We start from the raw sequence: 12,520 nt of genomic DNA, 5'->3' as shown, positions 1-12,520 counted from the left end.
CCTTTCAGTTCCATATCGTGCCAATGCCAGTGCCCCGCCCTCCTCCACTTCTGAAAGAGGAGGAGGAGGAGAACGAGAAGAAGAAGAAGAAGAAACATAAGTTCCAAGACAAGGCCCCCCATTGCCCCTGGAGGTGTCATCTACATCTACATGACTACTCTGCAATTCACATTTAAGTGCTTGGCAGAGGGTTCATCGAACCACAATCATACTATCTCTCTACTATTCCACTCCCGAACAGCGAGCGGGAAAAACGAACACCTAAACCTTTCTGTTTGAGCTCTGATTTCTCTTATTTTATTTTGATGATCATTCCTACCTATGTAGGTTGGGCTCAACAAAATATTTTCGCATTCGGAAGAGAAAGTTGGTGACTGAAATTTCGTAAAAAGGTCTCGCCGCGACGAAAAACGTCTATGCTGTAATGACTTCCATCCCAACTCGTGTATCATATCTGCCACACTCTCTCCCCTATAATGCGATAATACAAAACGAGCTGCCCTTCTTTGCACCCTCTCGATGTCCTCCGTCAATCCCACCTGGTAAGGATCCCACACCGCGCAGCAATATTCTAACAGAGGACGAACGAGTGTAGTGTAAGCTGTCTCTTTAGTGGACTTGTTGCATCTTCTAAGTGTCCTGCCAATGAAACGCAACCTTTGTCATCTACCCCCTAGCAACCAGAGTCTGACATCTTATTTAAAAATTTCAACTCATCTTTGTCGATGACGATCACTGACTGGGTGATGCGACCTGCTCTTGGCTTCTTTATGTGTAACCTGGTCTCTCTCCACATGATCATCCAGTGGAATTGCAACAGATACTATCTTCACCTACTGGAAATACAACATCTTGTCTCCTCCTACTCTGCAAACTGTATCCCGCCCCATCCACTTTCACTACATGGTCCTCTTTTGTAAAGTCCTTACATAAAGACCCTAGGTCCTCTTATCACATGACTTAGCTCTGCATTTGGCTTGAAGATACTGGTGACCTGGTACGCCGCTCCTAAACTTTCCTGTAACTGAGAGCCTACACCTCGCCTATGGCTACTACCTAGCAGCAGCACTTTCTTCTTCCTAACACTTTGTACATTCCTTGATGTTTGATAGATGTCGTTTGTAGGCTTGTAGTGTAGGGAATGATTCGATGCCTGATTTTACTGTTATTTGACAGAGATGGTCTGATAGTCCAAGATTTTTACAGCTACATCACATATTTCCCTGTCCACATTTATGGCCACATGGTCAATTACTGATGCAGTCATTGTGGTAACCCTTGTTGCACTATTGAAGAATAGGGACATGCCAAAACTGTGAAGGATGTTTATGAAGGTGCTGTTGGATTCATTTATAATATTTGTGTTGATGTTAATGTCCCCACACAGAATTATGTTGACCTTTGTACTTGAGGCTTTATCTAGAACTTCTGTTAATTTGTTGAAAAAATTGTCCACACTATCACTGGGAGATCTATACACACACAAAGTGATTAATTTCTTGGTGATATCAAGCCCTGTTAATTCAATAGCTGCTATTTCAAAGTGTTTGTCTTCACTTACTGTACTGAGGTCATGTATTGATTTGAGATGTGTTCCTTTCCTGATATAAATGCATGATCCTCCACCCCTTGAAGTAGTTCTGCAGTAAAAGTGTGCCCTTTCATACAATGATAATACTACACGTTGGATTTCTGTGTCTCTACACCAATGCTCCGTAATACAAACTACAGTGCAGTTCAAAGATTGGAACTCAACTTCTAATAGTTGTATTTTATTTTTTATTCGTTGCATGTTTTTACAGCCATAAGCAGTTAACAAAATATTGTTAATTCTTGCTTTTAATAAGTGGGGTTTTCAGAATTATGTCACTGGAATACATGTGGATGGTGCACAGCATTCTGACAGAGTTTTTAGGGGGAAGCAGCTGCATCTACAGAAGTACAACACTTTGACAACTGCACAGAATGTTTGACATGGACATGTATAGTGAGCATATGTTCTATTGTCACTGTATGATGCCTGTATTGTCAATTTTAGGTGTTGTGTCATTAAGATGAGGCACTTTTATTGCAGCCTCAATATGTCAGGCTCGAGAATGAACCATTCTGTTTGAAACTAATTGCTAAAACATATGTAATGCCACTGTAACAGATCTGTAATACAAACTTCATGAAATAAAAAGGTTACGGGTCCCAATCAATAAACTGTTGAAAATGCAAACATGTGAGATACTACATAGTATCATCACGACGTGCAAACTACAGTCAGATGAAATGTCTTGATAGTTGACACATCATGTGTTTTAACTGATTTCCTCCAACCAGAGCCCTCAGCGTCACACCTGAACTGTTCGCAGTTGCCAAACTGCCACAAGAACTTTCAGTTCATTTCCAATTCCTTGTCTGGCTTTCTTTCTTGATGTGTTTGGGTCCCAGGTCCTGAGTGTGTGTCATTTTTGAAGGCGGCAATTAATTGTTGCCACTAGGTCACCCATAAAAAAACAACTTCCTGAAGTGTAATTGCATAGCCCAGTGTCCCTTCTTTTTTTCCCCTAAAAATCTAACCAAAATACTTTGATTATTAGTTTTACTCATTTAATTGGCTTAAATGTAATTTTTTTAATAATATTTTGCCGTGACATTTTCATCATTGCATTGACTTTTTGTTCACTTTTATTTTTCTTCCTATCATTTTTCTTTTTCTTGTTCAGAGTCTGCTTGTGTCACCAATCACCTGTTATGAAGTATGGACCAGGTTTGCTTATCAGCTGGTAGTATGGCAGCCCATTTATCCAGTGTAAGAATAGTTTCAGGTAACCAATGACAACAAGAAATTACAGTTTGCTTTTACTGCTGAAACTGAAACTTTCTATCTAGAGCTTGCTCATGGAGGATAGCCTTAAACACCATGAACAAAGTGATCATGACTTTAGATCTGCTACAGGTTGTTGATCACCATTTTCTCATATACATTTGCACGTCTCGGGGTTGTGGTTAGGTTAGGACATGTGTTTAAATTCAGAGCTACAAAATGCCATGTCTGCTTCAGTTCAGTTAAAATCAGTTGTTGACAGAGCATCTCCCATTCTTGCCATACCTTGCGGTGGCTCCAAGTTACACATTAAAAGCACTTGTGAAGTGACCCATTGTGTATGTGTGTCTTCTGTAACCGAGCAGCAGTCAGCTGCGGATGTGGTAAGTGACAACTTCGGTCTCCCGCAATTATTTTTCTTCGCCCAGACTTCCTTCATTACCTTCTTTATAAATGTATCTACTGGCTTCATCACCATATCACTTTCCTAAAATCCTAATCCTTGATTGAGCATTTAAAGTATTGCTGTATTCCACAAGAGCTAATAAAAATAAATTACATGATTTTAGTTCTTATAGCTTGTTTTCAAAATCAAACTTCACTCTGCAGTGGAGAAAACGATACAATGAAACTTTATGAAAAATTAAAATTGTAGACTCATACTAAACCCGAGGTCCTTATCAACCAGGCTGATACTACTAGGCATAAAAATTTGTTGACATGTATGTGACTATAGCTATCCATGTTTTGTATATAGGATTGAGTAACAATAAAGATGCTTTTACCTTGACAATGATCCATGCTTCAATGTCTCAGTGGTACACAGTTGCAGTCTGTCAGCAAGTTCTCTTTTGTTTATTTTATGTGAATTACTCTCATCATTACACTAAAAGTTTCTTTCCTGAAATTTCAGAGGTTGAAGGAAGTCATTCCTCTGGGAGAGGCTCTGATGTTAATCACAGTAAGCTTGGCACACCTGTAACACTACCAAAGGAAATACAGAATGCTGAGGAGAAGCAGCCGCAAGCTGCAGCTTTGGTTGTTGAAGAAACTGTACCTTCTGTAAATGTTACAAGAAGTTCAGACAGTGCAAGAAAATCAATGGGTCCACCTGGTACAGCTAAGGTACCAACAACAAATGAAAGGGAGAGACGCAGGACAACTGGGCCAGTTAACTCTCCATCAACACCTGCTGGAAATCCTAAGGGAACAGTTCAGAACTTAGGCTTTTCACCATTCAGCCAGGAAACGCCGATAAGGACGTTAATATCGTCAGTCACTGACAATGCAAATGTAACACCCAATAATGGTTGGACATTTGATCCAAATGAAGCAACCCCAAAGCCTCCAAACTACATGTCTACACCAGAGACACCATATGGACAAGTCTTTAAACCCAACCCTTCACCTACAACTAGGAAGAACTGGAAGAGATGGATTGACAGTATACCAGAATTTGAGAAGCTGGAGCCTGAGGAAAAGAAGAGACGATTGAGCACAGTGAGAAAAATTTCAAATACTCTTATAGCTGACATTGTAGCTCTTTTTGTAAAATATACAAGGAAATGCAGGGTAAATGGTAAATATGTTGAGAGGTGATATTGTTTTCATAATAAACATGAGCCTAATTTTCAGTGGGTATTGATGCTTGAATTTGATTACTAACAGTATTATGAAAAGGAAAGTTACCACTCACTATATAGCAGAGATGCTGTGTCACAGAGAGGCACAACAAAAAGACTGTCACAGATAAAGCTTTCAGCCCGTGAGGCCTTCGTCAAAAGCTTTATTTGTGACAGTCTTTCTGTTATGCCTATCTGCAACTCAGCATCTCTGCTGTATGGTGAGTGGCAATTTTCCTTTTCATAATATTGTTAGATTCCATCCTGAATTTTCCACTGTTTGATGCATATTACTAAGAAAGAGATGACTAGTACAAATGACTTCAGTGTCTCAGTTGAATGGGACTCTGGGTTCCAGCTGACATATTGTAATAGGGCCATGCGATATCAAGTGGTCTAATTTCGAAAATGTTCTCGCATCACCATAAAGGATTTTGATGTAATTTAGGTGGAGATTTACACATTTTGCCAATCAACAGTGGTAAAGTTTTACTGTCATCAATATAATACTTCCAGAAATGATAGTATTTTGTTTGACTCCATAGTGTAACTGTTGAAAGTGTGCCTCCCTGATTTTTTGGCAGCTTTGGGTTAAAAAAATCTTAAGCAGTTTTCATATAAAAACCTGTATCTGGTTCTGAAATGTGAGAATGTAAGCCCTAAAAAATTACAACAAGGTGGAGGTGCATTTAAAATACACCCATATTCCACTGGCACTGAAGTCTAACATCAGTTATTATGCTCTGCAATTATTTAATACTTGCTGTGGAAGATAATATGGGCAGTCCTGTTGGCTAAGACACGAGATTAGGTCAGCAGCAGCAAACACACATAAAAGACAGTTGTAATTGTCAAGCTTTTGGAGCCAGTGGCTCCTTCTTCGGGTAGAAAGGTTGAAGAGAAGGAAGAGTAGTGATGGAAAGTGACTGGAGAGGTCTAGGAAAAGGGGTAGATTTCGACTAAGTCACCCAGAACTGCTGGTCAGGGGAGACTTACTGTATGGAATGTGAGTCTCCCCAGACCTGCGGGAAATCTACCACTTTTTCTATACCTCTCCAGTCCTTTTCCTTCACCCATCTTCCTTTCCCTTCAACTCTCTTGCCTGAAGAAGAAGCCTCTGGAATGTGAGTCTCCCCAGACCTGCGGGAAATCTACCACTTTTTCTATACCTCTTCAGTCCTTTTCCTTCACCCATCTTCCTTTCCCTTCAACTCTATTGCCTGAAGAAGAAGCCTCTGGCTCTAAAAGCTTGCCAATTACAACCGTCTTTTGTGTGTGTGTTCTGCTGCTGCTAGGTGAGTGAATTTTTTTATCCATTCAATTAAATAAGTTTGCCAATAATTGATTTTTAAAATGAAATTGGGTATTTTTATAACATAAAAATGAGATTGAGTTTTTTGTATTTCTATGTACAAAAATGTCGCTTAATTTAGTGCTCATCATTACAAATATATACTTGAAATAATTGGTCAGGCTTCAAACAGAGATGTTGACATTCTTTGGCCAGAGATGTTGACATTCTTTGGCCAAGTACCAGCTGTCCACCCTAATGTGTACAAAAAATTGCTTTTGATGGAACAAGCTTAATAATAGCAGTCAACCGGCAGAGCGAGCGCACGCACGCGCGCTCACACACACACACACACACACACACACACACAAATAAACATGAGCGTACATATCAGAAGAGTATTAAATCCAACAACAACAAATAATAATAGCTGCTGTCATTCACCCTAGGTGAAACTGTTTAAAACATTTGTCTCCTACCGTAGTTTCAGTTACAATTTCAATATTGTACCTTTGAATGCAACTTGGGGCCATGATCCCACCAACGCACATACGTGCAAGTCCCATTTCCCTCCTTTTCATCTCTCCTCTCCCCTTTCCCCCCTCTTCCCCCTACCCCTTCAGCACAGCCACCCGATGCTGCACCTAGCAGCTAATCTAATGTTAGTGTTCACCTTGTGTCAAAGATCATGAAGGTTAATCACAGGGCTATGGAATGATTAGAACCACTGAAGAGCTCTGTAAGGCAGACAACCATACTTTCTAGAAGAACTAGTAACTGATGATAAATCCTGTACGTAAAGCTTCACACTCAAATTACCACCTCATTTGATGGTATGTAAGCATGCTAATAATAATAATAATAATAATAATAATAATAATAATAGCAAACCCAGCTAAATACCGCCCCATAACATGCCTACCAACAATATACAAAATATTAACTTTAGTCATTACACAGAAATTAATCACACATAAAACACAGAAAAAAATATAAATGAAGAACAAAAAGGCTGTTGCAAAGGAGCACGAGGATGTAAAGAGCAACTGATAATAGATGCGGAAGTGACATATCAAGCTAAAACTAAACAAAGGTCGCTACACTACGCATACATTGGTTACCGAAAAGCTTTTGATTGTGTACCCCACTCATGGTTACTACAAATATTGGAAATATACAAAGTAGATCCTAAATTGATACAGTTCCTAAACATAGTAATGAAAAATTGGAAAACCACACTTAATATCCAAACAAATTCAAATAATATCACATCACAGCCAATACAGATTAAGTGTGGAATATACCAAGGAGACTCATTAAGTCCTTTCTGGTTCTGTCTTGCTCTGAACCCACTATCCAACATGCTAAATAATACAAATTATGGATACAAATAAAATAGAAAGAAACTTCCACATGGGAAAAATATATTAAAAACAAAGATTCCAAGACTTACCAAGCGGGAAAGCGCCGGCAGACAGGCACAATGAACAAAACACACAAACACACACACAGAATTACTAGCTTTCGCAACCGATGGTTGCTTCTTCAGGAAGGAGAAGGAAAGACGAAAGGAAGTGGGTTTTGAGGGAGAGGGTAAGGAGTCAAGGAGTCATTCCAATCCCGGGAGCGGAAAGACTTCCCTTGGGGGGGAAAAAAGGACAGGTGTACACTTGCACTCGTACACACACACACACACACACACACACACACACACACACACACACACACACACATATCCATCCGCACATACACAGACACAAGCAGACATATTTCATATTTCATATATGTCTGCTTGTGTATGTGTATGTGCGGATGGATATGTGTGTGTGTGTGTGTGCGCTTTCCCGCTTGGTAAGTCTTGGAATCTTTGTTTTTAATAAATTATGGATACAATATTACTGGAACATACCCACACAAAATCACACATTTGCTATACATGGATGATCTAAAACTACTGGCAGCAACAAATCAACAACTCAACCAATTACTAAAGATAACAGAAGTATTCAGCAAAGATATAAATATGGCTTTTGGAACAGACAAATTTAAGAAAAATAGCATAGTCAAGGAAAACACACTAAACAAGAAGATTACATATTGGATAACCACAGCGACTGCATAGAAGCAATGGAAAAAACAGATGCCTATAAATATCTAGGATACAGACAAAAAATAGGAATACATAACAAATATTAAAGAAGAACTAAAAGAAAAATATAGACAAAGACTAACAAAAATATTGAAAACAGAATTGACAGCAAGAAACAAGACAAAAGCTATAAATACTTATGCTATACCAATATTGACCTACTCATTTGGAGTAGTGAAATGGAGTAACACAGACCTAGAAGCACTCAGTACACTTGCACGATCACAATGTCACAAATACAGAATACATCACATACATTCAGCAACAGAAAGATTCACATTAAGCAGAAAGGAAGGAGGAAGGGGATTTATTGACATAAAAAACCTACATTATGGACATATTAAAAACAAAGATTCCAAGACTTACCAAGCGGGAAAGCGCCGGCAGACAGGCACATGAACAAAACACACAAACACACACACAGAATTACAAGCTTTCGCAACTGGCAGTTGCTTCGTCAGGAAAGAGGGAAGGAGAGGGGAAAAATGAAAGGATGTGGGTTCATTTTTCCCCTCTCCTTCCCTCTTTCCTGACGAAGCAACTGCCAGTTGCGAAAGCTTGTAATTCTGTGTGTGTGTTTGTGTGTTTTGTTCATGTGCCTGTCTGCCGGCGCTTTCCCGCTTGGTAAGTCTTGGAATCTTTGTTTTTAATATATTTTTCCCATGTGGAAGTTTCTTTCTGTTTTATCTACATTATGGACAGATAGACAATTTAAGAAAATTCTTTATAGAACGAGCAGAAACTAGCAAAATACACAAAGCAATCATTCATATAAATACCTCGGCTACACCACTGCAATTTCATAACCACTTCTACAACCCTTTAGATCACATAACATCAACAGATATGAAGAAAGTAAATTGGAAAAAGAAAACACTACATGGCAAGCACCCGTATCATCTAACACAGCCACACATCGATCAAGACGCATCCAACACATGGCTAAGAAAAGGCAATATATACAGTGAGACGGGAGGATTCATGATTGCAATACAGGATCAAACAATAAACACCAGATATTACAGCAAGCATATTATTAAAGATCCCAATACCACAACAGATAAATGCAGACTTTGCAAACAACAAATAGAAACAGTAGATCACACCACAAGCGGATGTACAATACTAGCAAATATAGAATACCCCAGAAGACATGACAATGTAGCAAAAATAATACATCATCAGCTTGCCTTACAACATAAACTTATAAAACAACACGTTCCCACATACAAGTATGCACCACAAAATGTATTGGAGAATGATGAATACAAATTGTACTGTAACTGAACCATTATAACAGATAAAAACAACATCACATAACAAACCTGACATCATACTCACCAATAAAAAGAAGAAATTAACACAACTAATCGAAATATCCATACCCAATACAACAAATGTTCAAAAGAAAACAGGAGAAAAAATTGAAAAATACATCCAACTGACTGAGGAAGTCAAGGATATATGGCATCAGGATAAAGTTGACATTATACCAATTATACTATCAACTACAGGAGTCATACCACACAATATCCACCAGTACATCAACGCAATACAGCTAAATCCAAACGTAATTATACAACTGCAGAAATCTGTAATTATTGATACATGTTCAATTACCCGAAAGTTCCTAAATGCAATATAACATATACCATACAGTTAAAAGGATGTCACGGTTGATCAAGGTCCACGTCACTTTCCACTTTTGACCAGACATAACGTCTGAGATAAGAAAGAAATAATAATAATAATAGAATTTTAGTAATTGCGATATTACTGACTTGAATCGTTGGTGTGCTTCTGCGTGTCCTGCTGAGTTGTTTTGATTTTATGCACAGTACTTTGACAACTGACCTAGCCGTTTACTTTAGATGCTGTGACTTTTGCTATTGTATGTACTCACTGCCTGGACCCCAGGTAGACTGTGAACTGTTTTGGTCTCATGCCACCAGATCGATATCCGACACATAGCACTCCTTTTGATGCTCTTTCGTTTTCAGGACTTGCACTTGTATTCTGCAAAACAAAAATTCATGTTATCTAGCTCTGGTGGATGTGATGTAATGGCTGGTGAGGTTTTAATAAATTGAATGTCAGACCTCAAAGCATTATTTAAATTGATAGCTCCATCCCTGTTTGTTAGGTTTTCTGACTTCTTTATTTCGATAGACGCCTTATTTAAGCTATCCCAGAAACTTGGCGTTTACGCCACAATACCAGTATCATCGTATGATTAGCGTAAGATATTTAAATTTAATTAATATTTGGAGATTGGCACTAAATTTATAAAAAACTCTCCATCACATCCACCAAAGCTGAGAGAATTTGTATTTTGCAAAGGGCATACGAGTGTTGATAATTGAATTCCACTATAAACAGTGGCATGAAACCAACTATAGTTGAGCCTGGTTGGACTCCAAGCGCCTGAAGATATCAGGTTGGTTATCAAATTGTTCTGCATAAATTGGAAACAACAACTTGTCAAGAATGTTGAAGGCACACTATTAATCACGCTGAGAAAATCTTAGAGATCACAGTTTTATCAACTACAAACCACTGTAATACGTGGCACACCAATTAAAGAAATATAATTTGTTTGGGAAAAAATCTCTGTGTGGAACTGAGACACGTAGTCAGTGACAGTATTTAGATTTTTAGTTTACATTTGCTTTTACTTCTAGAAACAATAATAATGTGCAGAATTATACAACTTTTACCATAAAATTGTACATTCTTCTTTTTTTTTTTTTTTTTTTTTTTTTTTCTTCTGTGTTCAGCCTTTGTCCGAGATTAAGCGCCAGATATGGGAAAAATTTGGAGGCATAAAAATTCCAAGAAAGGTACGTGTAAGAGTGCAAATTACTATTATCTTGTACATAGTTTTTGATTCATGGCTATTTTATCATAGTGTGATATTGAGTAAGATGTTATAAATAAAACAGAAAGAAACTTCCACATGGGAAAAATATATTAAAAACAAAGATTCCAAGACTTACCAAGCGGGAAAGCGCCGGCAGACAGGCACATGAACAAAACACACAAACACACACACACAGAATTACAAGCTTTCGCAACTGGCAGTTGCTTCGTCAGGAAAGAGGGAAGGAGAGGGAAAAATGAAAGGATGTGGGTTTTAAGGGAGAGGGTAAGGAGTCATTCCAATCCCGGGAGCGGAAATACTTCCCTTAGGGGAAAAAAAGGACAGGTGTACACTCGCACACACACACCCACACACATATCCATCTGCACATACACAGACACAAGCAGACATATTTAAAGGCAAAGAGTTAAGGGCAGAGATGTCAGTCGAGGCGGAAGTACAGAGGCAAAGAAGTTGTTGAAAGACAGGTGAGGTATGAGCGGCGGCAACTTGAAATTAGCGGAGGTTGAGGCCTGGCGGATATCGAGAAGAGAGGATATACTGAAGGGCGAGTTCCCATCTCCGGAGTTCGGATAGGTTGGTGTTGGTGGGAAGTATCCAGATAACTCGGACGGTGTAACACTGTGCCAAGATGTGTTGGCCGTGCATCAAGGCATGTTTAGCCACAGGGTGATCCTCATTACCAACAAACACTGTCTGCCTGTGTCCATTCATGCGAATGGACAGTTTGTTGCTCGTCATTCCCACATAGAAAGCATCACAGTGCAGGCAGGTCAGTTGGTAAATCACGTGGGTGCTTTCACATGTGGCTCTCCTTTTGATCGTGTACACCTTCCGGGTTACAGGACTGGAGTAGGTGGTGGTGGGAGGGTGCATAGGACAGGTTTTACACCGGGGGCGGTTGCAAGGGTAGGAGCCAGAGGGTAGGGCAGGTGGTTTGGGGATTTCATAGGGATGAACCAAGAGGTTACGAAGGTTAGGTGGACGGCGGAAAGACACTCTTGGTGGAGTGGGGAGGATTTCATGAAGGATGGATCTCATTTCGGGGCAGGATTTTAGGAAGTCGTATCCCTGCTGGAGAGCCACATTCAAGGTCTGATCCAGTCCCGGGAAGTATTCTGTTACAAGTGGGGCACTTTTGGGGTTCTTCTGTGAGAGGTTCTGGGTTTGAGGGGATGAGGAAGTGGCTCTGGTTATCTGCTTCTGTACCAGGTTGGGAGGGTAGTTGCGGGATGCGAAAGCTGTTTTCAGGTTGTTGGTGTAATGGTCGAGGGATTCAGGACTGGAGCAGATTCGTTTGCCACGAAGGCCTAGGCTGTAGGGAAGGGACCGTTTGATATGGAATGGGTGGCAGCTGTCATAATGGAGGTACTGTTGCTTGTGGACTCACAGTGAAGAACAACTCCAGAATTTCCTCTCCAACCTCAACTCCTTTGGTTCCATCAGATTCACCTGGTCCTACTCCAAATCCCATGCCACTTTCCTAGATGTTGACCTCCATCTGTCCAATGGCCAGCTGCACACATCCGTCCACATCAAACCCACCAACAAGCAACAGTACCTCCATTATGACAGCTGCCACCCATTCCATATCAAACGGTCCCTTCCCTACAGCCTAGGCCTTCGTGGCAAACGAATCTGCTCCAGTCCTGAATCCCTCGACCATTACACCAACAACCTGAAAACAGCTTTCGCATCCCGCAACTACCCTCCCAACCTGGTACAGAAGCAGATAACCAGAGCCACTTCCTCATCCCCTCAAACC

General features: G+C 39.8%; 1 protein-coding gene across 2 annotated transcripts in view; it reads left to right on the top strand.

The window, feature by feature from the left end:
* The window catches only part of LOC126284798 (DNA topoisomerase 2-binding protein 1-A-like), a 290,604-nt gene that overhangs the window by 220,115 nt on the left and 57,969 nt on the right, over positions 1-12,520 (top strand). For both annotated transcript variants that reach the window (XM_049983964.1, XM_049983973.1), the window contains exons 16-17: positions 3,726-4,312; positions 10,652-10,714. In XM_049983964.1, coding sequence (XP_049839921.1) covers positions 3,726-4,312; positions 10,652-10,714 — 650 coding nt within the window. The remainder of the gene's footprint in view (positions 1-3,725; positions 4,313-10,651; positions 10,715-12,520) is intronic.

The sequence above is a fragment of the Schistocerca gregaria genome, chromosome 1 (genome assembly GCF_023897955.1).
Source record: "Schistocerca gregaria isolate iqSchGreg1 chromosome 1, iqSchGreg1.2, whole genome shotgun sequence".
Taxonomy (NCBI): domain Eukaryota; kingdom Metazoa; phylum Arthropoda; class Insecta; order Orthoptera; family Acrididae; genus Schistocerca; species Schistocerca gregaria.
The sequence above is the reverse complement of the archived record's forward strand: the minus strand, read 5'-3'. Positions and strand labels throughout refer to the sequence as shown.